Here is a 15,530-nt window from a genome sequence, read left to right as displayed (position 1 = left end):
TGTCTCTCTGTCTGTCTGTCTCTCTGTCTGTCTGTCTGTCTCTCTCTCTCTCTCTCTCTCTCTCTCTCTCTCTCTGTCAGTCTGTAACTTGCTGACCGCAGAGATACAGTACATTGAGAGAGAGAGATACAGTGTCATGCTCAAGGTCAAATGCTACCAAGTAAAAACAACAAGAAAGAGAGAAAAAAGCAAGAAAACAGGATCCAGTCAGAGACAATGTGCATATTTTCCTGCGGTTGCCTTAGTAACTGCAGGGAGATCGTTAGGTAGGTCCCCTGGTCTGCGTCGGCGTGGTAACTGCAAGCAGAGGGATGCTACACCTCTCCTGAGGGGCAAGCTGCCATTAATTACACACACACTCTCTCTCTCCCTCTCCTTCTCGCTCTCTCCTCTCCTCTCTCCCTCCCTCCCTCCCTCCCTCCCTCCCTCCCTCTCCTTCTCTCTCTCCCTCCCTCTCCCTCCCTCTCCTTCTCTCTCTCTCCCTCCCTCTCCCTCCCTCTCCTTCTCTCTCTTCCTCTCTCCTTCTCTCTCTCTCCCTCTCCTTCTCCTTCTCGCTCTCTCCCTCCCTCTCTCTCCCTCCCTCTCCTCTCTCCCTCCCTCCTCCCTCCTCCCTCCCTCCCTCCCTCCCCCCCTCCCTCCCTCCCTCCCTCTCCTTCTCTCTCTCCCTCCCTCTCCCTCCCTCTCCTTCTCTCTCTCTCCCTCCCTCTCCCTCCCTCTCCTTCTCTCTCTTCCTCTCTCTCTCTCTCTCTCTCTCCCTCCCTCTCTTTCTCTCTCTCTCTCCCTCTCTTTCTCTCCCTCCCTCCCTCTCCTTCTCTCCCTCTCCCTCCCTCTCCTTCTCTCTCTCAACCCCTTCTCTTTTCCTTCTCAGCGTTTCTCTCCAGCGGGAGGATGACCTGCTATTAGTTCCACTTGTCTGGCGCCAGGAGCTGTGGCCAGGAGTTAACAACACTCCCACACACACACACACACACACCTCCTCATTGCTGGGCGATGGCAAAGACACACCCACAGGCTGATTAGCCTAACCCGTTGTTCCAGTGGGAATAGAGCAGTCTCTGTTCTGTGATTGACATGACTTGTTCCATAATGAAAAGAGGCTGAATGTGCCCATGTGACGAATGACATCACATGCTCTGTACACAAGTTATGGATGACAGAAGAGCAGTACAGTGAGAGGAGCAATACGGTGTCCATATTAGTACATTGTCTGGCATCAGAAACATTTGATAATGGATGTCTGATGCCTGAGAACGTCCTAATATGGACACCATACAGAAGGGCTACAGTCCTGTGCAGAGAGCTGCAGAGCATACTGCGCAACGAGGTATTCATTAGGGCACACAGTAGCCAAACGTTTTGCAATATACATTTCAGAAACTTCAGGTAATACCTTTCCATTTGACTGTTTTCTTTAATTGTGTGCCTACTGAATACCACCCTGGTCTGATAGGATACCACCCTGGTCTGATAGGATACCACCCTGGTCTGATAGGATACCACCCTGGCCTGATGGGATACCACCCTGGTCTGATAGGATACCACCCTGGTCTGATAGGATACCACCCTGGTCTGATAGGATACCACCCTGGTCTGATAGGATACCACCCTGGCCCTGGTCTGATGGGATACCACCCTGGCCCTGGTCTGATAGGATACCACCCTTGTCTGATAGGATACCACCCTGGTCTGATGGGATACCACCCTGGCCCTGGTCTGATAGGATACCACCCTGGTCTGATAGGATACCACCCTGGTCTGATATGATACCACCCTGGTCTGATAGGATACCACCCTGGTCTGATAGGATACCACCCTGGTCTGATGGGATACCACCCTGGTCTGATGGGATACCACCCTGGTCTGATAGGATACCACCCTGGTCTGATGGGATACCACCCTGGTCTTATAGGATACCAACCTGGTCTGATAGGATACCACCCTGGTCTGATGGGATACTACCCTGGTCTGATAGGATACCACCCTGGCCCTGGTCTGATGGGATACCACCCTGGTCTGATAGGATACCACCCTGGCCCTGGTCTGATGGGATACCACCCTGGTCTGATAGGATACCACCCTGGTCTGATGGGATACCACCCTGGTCTTATAGGATACCAACCTGGTCTGATAGGATACCACCCTGGTCTGATAGGATACCACCCTGGTCTGATAGGATACCACCCTGGTCTGATGGGATACTACCCTGGTCTGATAGGATACCACCCTGGTCTGATAGGATACCACCCTGGTCTGATAGGATACCACCCTGGTCTGATGGGATACTACCCTGGTCTGATAGGATACCACCCTGGTCTGATGGGATACCACCCTGGTCTGATAGGATACCACTCTGGTCTGATAGGATACCACCCTGGCCCTGGTCTGATGGGATACCACCCTGGCCTGATAGGATACCACCCTGGTCTGATGGGATACCACCCTGGCCTTGGGAGCTCTACCATAGAAATATAATCTATAGATTGGGCCTCCACATTAATGTCAATGATTAATCTTTCTATAGATTCTATTTTGATGAGCTCTAAAAGGTTGATAAAAACCAGGGTCCTTTAAGTTTATTTTCTAAAGCAAGGACACTGTTTTTACTACACATTGTCCTGCCTTGTCCTTGTCCTTGTCCTTGTCCTTTTCCTTTTCCTTTTCCTTGTCCTTGTCCTTGTCCTTTTCCTTTTCCTTTTCCTTTTCCTTGTCCTTGTCCTTGTCCTTTTCCTTGTCCTTGTCCTTGTCCTTGTCCTTTTCCTTTTCCTTTTCCTTGTCCTTGTCCTTGTCCTTGTCCTTTTCCTTTTCCTTGTCCTTGTCCTTGTCCTTGTCCTTGTCCTTGTCCTTGTCCTTGTCCTTGTCCCTCTACTGGATGAGTCACAAAAGGCACCCTATTCGCTATATATACTGCACTACTTTTTACCAAAGACCTATGAAAAGTAGTGCACTATATAGGGAATAGGGTGCCATTTGGGATGCACTTTGGCTTTGCCTTGTCCCCCCTCCTACCCTGCAGACAGTAGTGCATAAAGATCACAGGAGGTTGGTGCCTCCTTAATTGGGGAGGACAGGCTCATGGTAATGGGTGGAGCTGACTGAGTAGAATGGTGCCAAATGTGTTTGATGTCATTCCTTTTGCTCCGTTCCAGCCATTGTTATGAGCCGTCCTCCCCTCAGCAGCCTCCACTGATAAAGATACTAAAAGACTCACTGGCATGGCACACTGCGCTCCCTGTCTCCAACTGACCTCTAGTGTTGAGAACTGGCATGGCACACTGCGCTCCCGGTCTCCAACTGACCTCTAGTGTTGAGAACTGGCATGGCACACTGCGCTCCCGGTCTCCAACTGACCTCTAGTGTTGAGAACTGGCATGGCACACTGCGCTCCCTGTCTCCAACTGACCTCTAGTGTTGAGAACTGGCACCTACAGCTAAAGTCTTATTGGTCCAGCTTGGAGGGATGTTACTGAGTTTAGTGTAGGTTTATGTTTTTGCTTGTGTTCTATGGTGTGTTCTATGGTGTGTTCTATGGTGTGTTCTATGGTGTGTTCTATGGTGTGTTCTCTGGTGTGTTCTATGGTGTGTTCTCTGGTGTGTTCTCTGGTGTGTTCTCTGGTGTGTTCTATGATGTGTTCTATGGTGTGTTCTATGGTGTGTTCTCTGGTGTGTTCTATGGTGTGTTCTATGGTGTGTTCTATGGTGTGTTCTATGGTGTGTTCTCTGGTGTGTTCTATGGTGTGTTCTCTGGTGTGTTCTATGGTGTGTTCTATGGTGTGTTCTATGGTGTGTTCTATGGTGTGTTCTCTGGTGTGTTCTATGGTGTGTTCTATGGTGTGTTCTCTGGTGTGTTCTATGGTGTGTTCTATGGTGTGTTCTATGGTGTGTTCTATGGTGTGTTCTCTGGTGTGTTCTATGGTGTGTTCTATGGTGTGTTCTCTGGTGTGTTCTATGGTGTGTTCTATGGTGTGTTCTATGGTGTGTTCTCTGGTGTGTTCTATGGTGTGTTCTATGGTGTGTTCTATGGTGTGTTCTCTGGTGTGTTCTATGGTGTGTTCTATGGTGTGTTCTCTGGTGTGTTCTCTGGTGTGTTCTATGGTGTGTTCTATGGTGTGTTCTCTGGTGTGTTCTATGGTGTGTTCTGTGGTGTGTTCTATGGTGTGTTCTATGGTGTGTTCTCTGGTGTGTTCTATGGTGTGTTCTATGGTGTGTTCTATGATGTGTTCTATGGTGTGTTCTATGGTGTGTTCTCTGGTGTGTTCTATGATGTGTTCTATGGTGTGTTCTATGGTGTGTTCTATGGTCTGTTCTATGGTGTGTTCTATGGTGTGTTCTATGGTGTGTTCTATGGTGTGTTCTATGGTGTGTTCTCTGGTGTGTTCTCTGGTGTGTTCTATGGTGTGTTCTATGGTGTGTTCTCTGGTGTGTTCTATGGTGTGTTCTATGGTGTGTTCTATGGTGTGTTCTCTGGTGTGTTCTATGGTGTGTTCTATGGTGTGTTCTATGGTGTGTTCTATGGTGTGTTCTCTGGTGTGTTCTATGGTGTGTTCTATGGTGTGTTCTATGGTGTGTTCTATGGTGTGTTCTATGGTGTGTTCTCTGGTGTGTTCTCTGGTGTGTTCTATGGTGTGTTCTATGGTGTGTTCTCTGGTGTGTTCTATGGTGTGTTCTATGGTGTGTTCTATGGCGTGTTCTCTGGTGTGTTCTATGGTGTGTTCTATGGTGTGTTCTCTGGTGTGTTCTCTGGTGTGTTCTCTGGTGTGTTCTATGATGTGTTCTATGGTGTGTTCTATGGTGTGTTCTATGGTGTGTTCTATGGTGTGTTCTCTGGTGTGTTCTATGGTGTGTTCTATGGTGTGTTCTATGGTGTGTTCTCTGGTGTGTTCTATGGTGTGTTCTCTGGTGTGTTCTATGGTGTGTTCTATGGTGTGTTCTCTGGTGTGTTCTATGGTGTGTTCTATGGTGTGTTCTATGGTGTGTTCTCTGGTGTGTTCTATGGTGTGTTCTATGGTGTGTTCTATGGTGTGTTCTCTGGTGTGTTCTATGGTGTGTTCTATGGTGTGTTCTCTGGTGTGTTCTATGGTGTGTTCTCTGGTGTGTTCTATGGTGTGTTCTATGGTGTGTTCTCTGGTGTGTTCTATGGTGTGTTCTCTGGTGTGTTCTATGTGTAAGTGTGTTCTTGTATACTTGAATAGATTACTGCATACATACCACTGTGTGTCTTAATCAGCATGTAGGCATGCGTATGAGCTTGTGTGTGTTTATTCCTCTGTTATCAGGTCAGAGAATTGGTTACTGAGGGGAGTTTATCAGGCTGTGTGTGTGTGTGTGTGTTTGTGTGAGTGTGTGAGTGTGTGTGTGTGTGTGTGTGTGTTTGTGTGTGTGTGTTTGTGTGTGTCTGTCTGTCTGTCTGTCTGTCTGTGTTAGTTTATTATCAGGCTCTGGTGGAGTTTCCTCTCTAACAGGAAGTGGGCTTCCTCTGTTTCCTGTGACTCTCCTGTGCTCCTGGGGGCTTTGTTTAGCACCAGGAACACACACACACACACGTCCCAGCTGTCAGCCCAGAGTCCACAACCGGCCCGCAGCTCTCAGAGAGACACCACACACCACACCATCCCACGGCCTACTTCAGGGATGGACTATGAGCCCACTAAGAAAGCCAAGAAGGTAAGTTCTGTTCAGTTCTGTCGTGTTCGGGCCCAGTAGGTGAAAGGTTTCCTCAGGCAGAGAGTTCTGCTACAGAGGTAGAGTGGCACAGCCAAGATGGCCGTCCTTCTATTGTTTAGGCCTTTGGCAGTGCGGTTTGCATTGTTTACTGTGTGTGTGTGTGTGTGTGTGTGTGTGTGTGTGTGTGTGTGTGTGTGTGTGTGTGTGTGTATGTGTGTATATGTGTGTGTGTATATATGTGTATATGTGTGCGTGTGTTTTATTTGTGAGTGGCCGGGGGGTTATTAGAATGTACTGTAACAGTGTCCACCATACTTCAAATTGCTGTGTGCGGCCGTAGGCTTCAACCGCTCTGAATATTGTATGCATTTTCTGGTTCACTGATAAATGTAGCTTGAAAGTGGAATCCGCAGTAGGGGCAACAGCGCCACTCTCCGCCCCTCCGCCATTGTTATTGGTTTTCTTTGATGAGGCGGCGGTGTGGAGCTCTGGTGGCTGGTGGATCATCATTTAGAAGGTAGAGCAAGGAGGCATTGGAAATCTCTGACTTTATAAGCTCATGGCTTTATAGAAAGCCTACAATATAAATCACAGTATGCCTGTGGTACAATGAAAAGGCTAGAGAGGTAGCCACAGATACACTGCACACACACACACACACACACACATAAACAAACACACACGCACCATGGTTGCTGGGGCATTGATCAGTGTGTTAAACTGCGCTGGTGAAACCAGTGGGTCTCTAGTAGGGTGTGTCATATCGTCTGTCTCCGTCTGAGTGAGCTGTCAGTCCCAACACACACGCAGACACACACTATTCTGTCTCTCTCTCTGAGTGAGCTGTCAGTTCCCGTCTCAAGCTCTGTCTCTCTCTCTCTGAGTGCTACTGTCAGCACAGAGGATGGATATTAGCCACTTAACATTTACACTTGGTCTCTCACCGTAGATACACTACACGCACACACACACACACACACAAAAACACACAGAAACACACACACAGTCTCTCTCTCTCAACGATAATTATCTAAAACACAGGACAGCAATTAATTACACGTTTAGAATGATAGCACAATGGCACTATACACAAATGCACACACACACACAAAAACACACATTTTCCAATGATCCATGTGAAATGGCAGCACTCCACACAAATGCATTCTTTCCTTTGTTTTTTTGTTTAAAAAAAAAAAAAATTGGGGGGGGGGGGCATCCACCATCCACCTCTCAGCCGGTCTTACATTCAAAACCTTTCATTGTGCATTCATTTTGTTTGTAGACATCTTTCACCACACAACCATTGATCCAAAATATAAGTTTACTGTGAAAATACTATGAGTACATTGGTTTAATTACCAAAACACAACATCATGATATCTTCTCAATTTAATTATTTTAACAACCAGTTAATCCAATAGCAAAAAATGTAAGATTCAGTACATGTTTCAAAATTACCCTTTGAATGTAGTTTGCTACAGTACCTTAAGTTACAGAACATTATTATGATAAATAGATTTGAAACTTGTATCTCATTATGGTATATGGAGAAATAAGTATAGCCAGTTATAATTAGTATTTTCCCAGTTTACCTATTTGCTTATGGTCTTGCCTACGCCTAGCTGTCAGGGCGTGCTGTAGGTGTAATCAAACGCAGGACTCAGAACGATATTCCAATCTCTTGTATTACTGCCCATACATAGGCAAAAAGGACAACTTGGCCCGAAGGCGAAAATTACGCACAACGGCGAAAAGAAACAGCGCACAAACAGGTGCGACAAAATGTAACCGCGCACAAACAGGTGCGACAAAATGTAACCGCGCACAAACAGGTGCGATAATACTCCAGCGTAGTGGAGAGAAGCTCAACCGAGCAATACACACAACTGACGGAAAATAATTACACACAACACTAGACAAACACAACGAGAAACTTATAGGACACTAATTACGCCAAAACAGAAACAGGTGTGGAAACAAACAGACAAAAGCAAACGAACATGAAACATACAGCGGTGGCAGCTAGAATTCCGGAGACGACGAACGCCGAAACCTGCCCGAACAAGGGAGAGAGGCAGCCTCGGCCGAAACCGTGACACTAGCAAACCGTTTTTTAAATTATATGAGAAAGAAATATTCAATTTGATTTGGAATGACAAGCCAGACAAAATTAAACAGGCCTATTTATATAATGAATATGAATTTGGAGGACAGAAATTATTAAATATTAAAGCATTAGACCTATCACTAAAAGCTCCAGTCATACAAAAGTTATACTTAAATCCAACTGGTTCTCTAGCAAATTAGTAAGATTGTCTCAACCCAATTGACAAAAAAACTTTATTTTTTGACAGAATGTTTAAAAAAGGTATAGTCTTCGTAAATGATATCATCGGTAGGACTGGTGGAGTTATGTCGCACATGCAGCTGACAAAAACATATGGAAATGTCTGCTCTACCCAAAATTACAACCAAATAATTGCAGCCTTACCGCAAAAGTGGAAGAGGAAAGTGGAAGGGGGAGAAAGTAAGGAACTTGTCTGTCGGCCGCATTAAAGAACATAATTGGTTAAGGAAAACTGTGATAAATAAAAAAGTATATCAGTTTCACTTAACGACCAAAGGATTGACAGCCGGCCCATATAGATTGCAAAATAGTTGGGAAGAAGAGATCTTTGACGTACCGATCCCATGGCATAGTGTTTATGAACTGACACGCAAAACGACACCGGATTCAAAAATTAGAATATTTCAATTTAAATTATTATATAAAATTCTTGCTACCAATAGAATGTTATTTATATGGGGGATACAATCTTCCCAGCTCTGCAGATTTTGCTGTGAAGAGACAGAATCATTAGATCATTTGTTTTGGTTCTGTCCATTTGTAGCTTGTTTTTGGACACAGGTCCAGGAATGGCTAAAGGATTGCAATATTTACCTGGAACTAACCTTGCAGATAGCATTACTGGGTGATCTGAAAAGTCATAGTCAATCAATCAATAATATAATAATACTTTTAGCAAAAATGTTTATTTTTTATTCACAATCTGTAGAAGCAATGAGAATGGAAAGGTTCAGAACTTTTGTAAAACATCACAGCACAGGTGAAATATATATGGCAAATAGAAATCCAATAAGGATGGTGTTAAGAGATAGATGGGAGGTATTGAATAGAGTTGAAGGGTGGGACTAATAACAAATAACAACAAATAATAACAAAGATAGCTAATAATGTAAGCATACTGTGTCCATAATAAGTATATAGGTTGTAGGTTGGGAGCTTTTGGGAAAGAGCACAGTTAGAAAGATATGGCATATAGAAGCAAACCGGATGGACATCATGAAAATGATCGGAGAGGTTGAGAGTAGAAGAAGTTCAGGAGCAATAAAAAAATATATATATATATATATATATATATATAATAGAATTATTGTAAAATTAACTCTGTCCATAAGGTGTAGATAGTAAGTATAGACCAGAAGTAGAGGCCTGGGCATTGTTGTTCACTAATTTACCCCAAGTAGGGAAAGGATGGCGGGGTTGAAAAGTAATAAAGGGGAGTATATATATAAAAAACATGGGGGATTGGAAGTGATGCAGACAATTACATTGATAGAAGATACAATCTATCTGCAATATTAAGCTGATCCATTCCCCCCCCAAAAAAATTATTAAAAATAAATAAATAACAAAAGATTGTCTCACCCCATGTTCAAGAATGGCCCTTTTTCCTTTACTCAGATTACAACCTCTCACTTTCAGTTATTTGAAAAATAAATAATCTCCCAAATATCATTATTTCTAAAACAAGCCATAGAAAGTTGGTTGCAATTTCAATTTAATCCTCCAGAAACGACAGAACAAATAATGCAACAAATATTGTGGTTAAACTCAAATATACTAATTGATTAAAAAAAACATTATTTGAAAAAATGTTTTAAAAAGGTATAATCTTCGTAAATGATATCATCGGTAGGACTGGTGGAGTTCTGTCGCACATGCAGCTAACAAAAACATATGGAAATGTCTGCTCTACCCAAAATTACAACCAAATAATTGCAGCCTTACCGCAAAAATGGAAGAGGAAAGTGGAAGGGGGAAAAAGTAAGGAACTTGTCTGTCGGTCTTGCATTAAAGAACATAATTGGTTAAAGAAAATTGTGATAAATAAAAAAGTATACCAGTTTCATTTAAAGACCAAAAGATTGACAGCCGTCCCATATAGATTGCAAAATAGTTGGGAAGAGATTTATGACGTACCGATCCCATGGCATAGTGTTTATGAACTGATACGCAAAACGACACCGGATTCAAAACTTAGAATTGTTCTATTTAAATTATTATACAAAATTCTTGCTACCAATAGAATGTTATTTATATGGGGGATACAATCTTCCCAGCTCTGCAGATTTTGCTGCGAAGAGACAGAATCATTAGATGTATTTGGCCTACATTACGGTATTACAGTACTGTATTGGCCTATATTACGGTATTACAGTACTGTATTGTCCTATATTACGGTATTACAGTACTGTATTGGCCTATATTACGGTATTACAGTACTGTATTGGCCTATATTACGGTATTACAGTACTGTATTGTCCTATATTACGGTATTACAGTACTGTATTGGCCTATATTACAGTATTACAGTACTGTATTGGCCTATATTACAGTATTACAGTACTGTATTGGCCTATATTACAGTATTACAGTACTGTATTGGCCAATATTACGGTATTACAGTACTGTATTGGCCAATATTACGGTATTACAGTACTGTATTGGCCTATATTACGGTATTACAGTACTGTATTGGCCAATATTACAGTATTACAGTACTGTATTGGCCAATATTACGGTATTACAGTACTGTATTGGCCTATATTACGGTATTACAGTACCGTATTGGCCTATATTACGGTATTACAGTACTGTATTGGCCAATATTACGGTATTACAGTACTGTATTGGCCAATATTACGGTATTACAGTACTGTATTGGCCAATATTACGGTATTACAGTACTGTATTGGCCAATATTACGGTTTTACAGTACTGTATTGATCTACACTCCACTCCACTGGCTTCCAGTTGAGGCTCGCATCTACTACAAGACCATGGTGCTTGCCTACGGAGCTGTGAGGGGAACGGCACCTCCTTACCTTCAGGCTCTGATCAGTCCCTACACCCAAACGAGGGCATTGCGTTCATCCACCTCTGGCCTGCTAGCCCCCCTACCTCTACGGAAGCACAGTTCCCGCTCAGCCCAGTCAAAGCTATTTGCTGCTCTGGCACCCCAATGGTGGAACAAGCTCCCTCACGACGCCAGGACAGCGGAGTCACTGACCACCTTCCGGAGACACTTGAAACCCTACCTCTTTAAGGAATACCTGGGATAGGATCAAGTAATCCTTCTACCCCCCCTCCCCCCCCCCCCCATTAAAAAAAAGAAGAAAAAAAGTGGTTGTCCCACTTGCTATCATAAGTTGAATGCACCAATTTGTAAGTCGCTCTGGATAAGAGTGTCTGCTAAATGATGTAAATGTAAATGTAAATGTATATTACGGTATTACAGTACTGTATTGACCTATATAGGGCTTCCGAGTGGCGCAGCGGTCTAAGGCACTGCATCTCAGTGCTTGAGGCGTCACTACAGACCCCCTGGTTCGATTCCAGGCTGTATCACAACCGGCCGTGATTGGGAGTCCCATAGGGCGGCGCACAATTGGCCCAGCATCGTCCGGGATTGGCCGGTGTAGGCCGTCATTGTAAATAAGAATTTGTTGTTAACTGACTTGCCTAGTTAAATAAAGGTAAAATAAAAATAATTAAATATATTACGGTATTACATCACTGTATTGTCCTATATTACAGGATTACAGTACTGTATTGACCAATGCAATTTTTGTAAAAAAGATCCAAGCAACTTCATTTTGGATAAATGTTTTTTAAATCTGATTCTACTGCTTGCATCAGTTACCTGATGTGGAATAGAGTTCCATGTAGTCATGGCTCTGTGTAGTACTGTGCGCCTCCCATAGTCTGTTCTGGACTTGGGGACTGTGAAGAGAACTCTGGTGGCATGTCTTGTGGGGTATGCATGGGTGTGCCAGTATTCCAAACAGACAGCTCGGTACATTCAGCTTGTCGACACCTCTTACAAAAACAAGCAGTGATGAAGTCAATCTCTCTTCCACTCTAAGCCAGGAGAGACCGACATGCATGTAATTTATGTTAGCTCTCCGTGTACTTTTAAGGGCCAGCCGTGCTGCCCTGTTCTGAGCCAACTGCATTTTTCCCAAGTCCCTCTTTGTGGCACCTGACCACACGACTGAACAGAAGTCTAGGTGCGACAAAACTAGGGCCTGTAGGACCTGCCTTGTTGATAGTGCTGTTAAGAAGGCAGAGCAGCGCTTTATTATGGACAGACTTCTCCCCATTTTAGTTACTGTTGTATCAATATGTTTTGACCATGACAGTTTACAATCCAGGGTTACTCCAAGCAGCTTAGTCACCTCAACTTGCTCAATTTCCACATTATTCATTATGAGATGTAGTTGAGGTTTAGTGAATGATTTGACCCAAATACAATGCTTTTAGTTTTGGAAATATTTAGGACTAACTTATTCCTTGCCACCTATTCCGAAACTAACTGCAACTCTTTGTTAAGTGTTGCTGTCATTTCAGTCGCTGTAGTAGCTGACGTGTATAGTGTTGAGTCATCCGCATACATAGACACACTGGCTTTACTCAAATTCCTGATTCTACCTGGATTATGTTGGAGAGGCTTCCATTAAAGAACACCCTCTGTGTTCTGTTAGACAGGTAACTCTTTATCCACATTACAGCAGGGGGTGTAAAGCCATAACACATACGTTTTTCCAGCAGCAGACTATGATCGATAATGTCAAATGTCGCACTGAAGTATAACAAAACAGCCCCCACAATCTTTGTATCATCAATTTCTCTCAGCCAATCATCAGTCATTTGTGTAAGTGCTGTGCTTGTTGAATGTCCTTCTCTATAAGCATGCTGAAAGTTTGTTGTCAATTTGTTTACAGTAAAACAGCATTTTATCTGGTCATCATCATAGTGGTACATTCGACTATATAACATACCTTTTATGTTTCTACTTTACAGACATGCATTTTCATTATGACGTTTTCAAAATCTGTAGTAGACAAACCAAATCTTTAAGTGATCATCAATTAAGAGCAGTTGGATTAAGCAATAGTAAATGTATTTTAACAAATGAGACGACAATCATATCACATCAAAAGTAATGTGAGCATTGCACTGTGAAAGGCAATTACTTTATATGAACCTGTATTGCAATTTGAAACTATGATTTTGTGTGTTGTACTTAGCCAATTGAAAATGTGCTTAGAATTTTGAAACAACTGCCTTTTTTTGATGATCTGTTTTGAGTTTTGTACGAAGAGTTGTGAAAATTGCACCAAAGTGATTAAGGAAACTATTACAGAGAATGAGGGAAGGCCAATAGGAGTCTGTTGTTAATTACTCAGCCTTGACTTGCTGTTGAATTCACACAAAATGGCTGGTGTTTTAAGACTTCAGAAAATATGTACCAGTGTAGCTTCAGAAATGTTTTATGATTTTCATATTAAATCTGTTGCATCAATCCGCATCGATCAGAGAGAGTATGCAGCTATGACATTTTCAGACGACTCAGGTCTTGTGCCACCCATCAAGCGCCTGGTCACGCAGACAGACAGGTAGTGTGTACCGTCGACCTGTCCACACCATACCATACTACCCCAGTATGAAAGAAAATTACTCTCTCTCTCTCTCTCTCTCTCTCTCTCTCTCTCTCTCTCTCTCTCTCTCTCTCTCTCTCTCCTTCCTCAGGGCTTTGTATCACCCATCAAGCTCCTGGTCTTCTCTAAGTCGGGGCGCAGACAGACAGACAGGAGCAGTGTGTACCGTAGACCACTTCACACCGTACCCCTCTACCCTCCAGACTTCCTCATCCACCCTGAGAGACTCATCTACGACTATGTAGAGAAGGAGGTCAAGGTGAGACATCAACCAATCAATCAGTAGTAGTATCAAAGGTGAGGAGGAAAACATCAGCTACACATGTAGATAATAGACTTGCAAATACAGACATAGGCTATGTCTCAAACGCAAGTGTGGATATTACTAGAATGTGTTACTAGAGAAGATGTCTTGTGTTTGGGACACAACCATACATACCATTGCACTTCCTCCTCCTCAGTTCCTGGGTCACCTTCTATGCTCGCTTTGAGGCAAGCAACACTGAACAATGCGCGAGAGCACCAGCTGTTCCTGACGACTGTGTGATCACGCTCTCAGTAGCCGATGTGAGTAAGACCTTTAAACAGGTTAACATTCACAAGGCAGCGGGGCCAGACGGATTACCAGGACGCGTACTCAGAGCATGCGCTGACCAGCTGGCAAGTGTCTTCACTGACATTTCCAACCTCTCCCTGACCCAGTCTGTAATACCTTCATGTTTCAAGCAGACCACCATAGTCTCTGTGCCCAAGAACGCCAAGGTAACCTGTCTAAATGACTACCGACCCATAGCACTCACATCTGTAGCCATGAAATGCTTTTAAAGGCTGGTCATGGCTGGTCATGGCTCACATCAACACCATCATCCCAGACACCCTGCACCCACTCCAATTAGCATACTGCCCCAACTCATCCACAGATGACATTTTAGTCATTTAGCAGATGCTCTCATCCAGAGCAATTTACAGTTAGTGAGTGCATAAATTTTTCATACTGCCCCCCCTCATGGGAAATGAACCCACAACCCTGGCGTTGCAAGCGCCATGCTCTACCAACTGAGCTACGCAATCTCTATTGCATTCCACTCTGCCCTTTCCCACATGGACAAGAGGAACACCTACGTGAGAATGCTGTTTATTGACTACAGCGCAGCGTTCAACACCATAGTGCCCTCCAAGCTCATCACTAAAGCTAAGGACCCTGGGACCAGGGTGTGAAAGTAAGGCGGCGTAATAAATAGTGGGAGTATGCCGTACCGGAAAACAAAAACCGGGACGTGGGCAGGCAGCATTGGAGGCGTTAATTCTGGTCTAACGACAATCGTCAAAAGTCGTTACACTTTTTTGGTGTTTTGTGTAACAGATGTCTCTTTCCATTCGCCACTTTGTTTGGAGGCTTGAAATATGTTGCGAGTGGATGAACGTGCGCGGTTAACCTAGTAAAGGAGCCCTTTGAAGTGATTGTTTGACAATCAGATGAAAACATCACGACTGGTTGCGTTTATGCAACAATAAAAGGTAATACATTTTAAAAGTCAAATGACAAATCTTTATGACTAGGCCCATAAAGATGCTATTGAATTAATAGGGATTCTAAATATAATTCTATGAGATTTTCACTTTTGTTTAAAGAGAAGATGTTTAAACCCAGGCAGCTTTTAGGGAACACTTCTGTTTTTGAGTAGCGAGCAGTTGAAGCTTACATTTTTCTGTGTCGGTCGAGCCTCTCTCTGGGTGGAAGTGTCATGCTTAGATCCATAAGGATGGGATGTCTAATATTTACTCTCTCTGGGTGGAAGTGTCATGCTTAGATCCATAAGGATGGGATGTCTAATATTTAATTATTTGCAAACATCCACCGTTTCGTTGCAAACAAGACACTCTGGTTTGACAGTGGAGAAATATGGTAAGATTGCCTGTTTCTCTGTCCATTCTGCCCTGAAACTTCTATTTTCGTAATGCCCCTTTCTTTTTGAGACTTTATTCAGAGCGACATTTTCTCTTTATCGCAAGCTGTTTTTCCCAATCAACGCACAAAGAAATATAAAAAATAAATGTAATGTATAAAAAAATTGGCCTTC

The 15,530-nt window shown here is 43.4% G+C and overlaps 1 protein-coding gene across 1 annotated transcript in view; it reads left to right on the top strand.

Moving 5' to 3' along the window:
- Nucleotides 1-5,535: 5,535 nt before the first annotated feature.
- Nucleotides 5,536-15,530, top strand: part of ccm2l (CCM2 like scaffold protein) — a 63,485-nt gene continuing 53,490 nt past the window's right edge. The window contains exons 1-2 of the mRNA XM_041857836.2: nucleotides 5,536-5,661; nucleotides 13,541-13,708. Of these exons, the coding sequence (XP_041713770.2) occupies nucleotides 5,629-5,661; nucleotides 13,541-13,708 (201 nt within the window). The 5' untranslated portion in view covers nucleotides 5,536-5,628. The remainder of the gene's footprint in view (nucleotides 5,662-13,540; nucleotides 13,709-15,530) is intronic.

Source organism: Coregonus clupeaformis, chromosome 30 (assembly GCF_020615455.1).
Source record: "Coregonus clupeaformis isolate EN_2021a chromosome 30, ASM2061545v1, whole genome shotgun sequence".
NCBI classification, from domain to species: domain Eukaryota; kingdom Metazoa; phylum Chordata; class Actinopteri; order Salmoniformes; family Salmonidae; genus Coregonus; species Coregonus clupeaformis.
The sequence above is the reverse complement of the archived record's forward strand: the minus strand, read 5'-3'. Positions and strand labels throughout refer to the sequence as shown.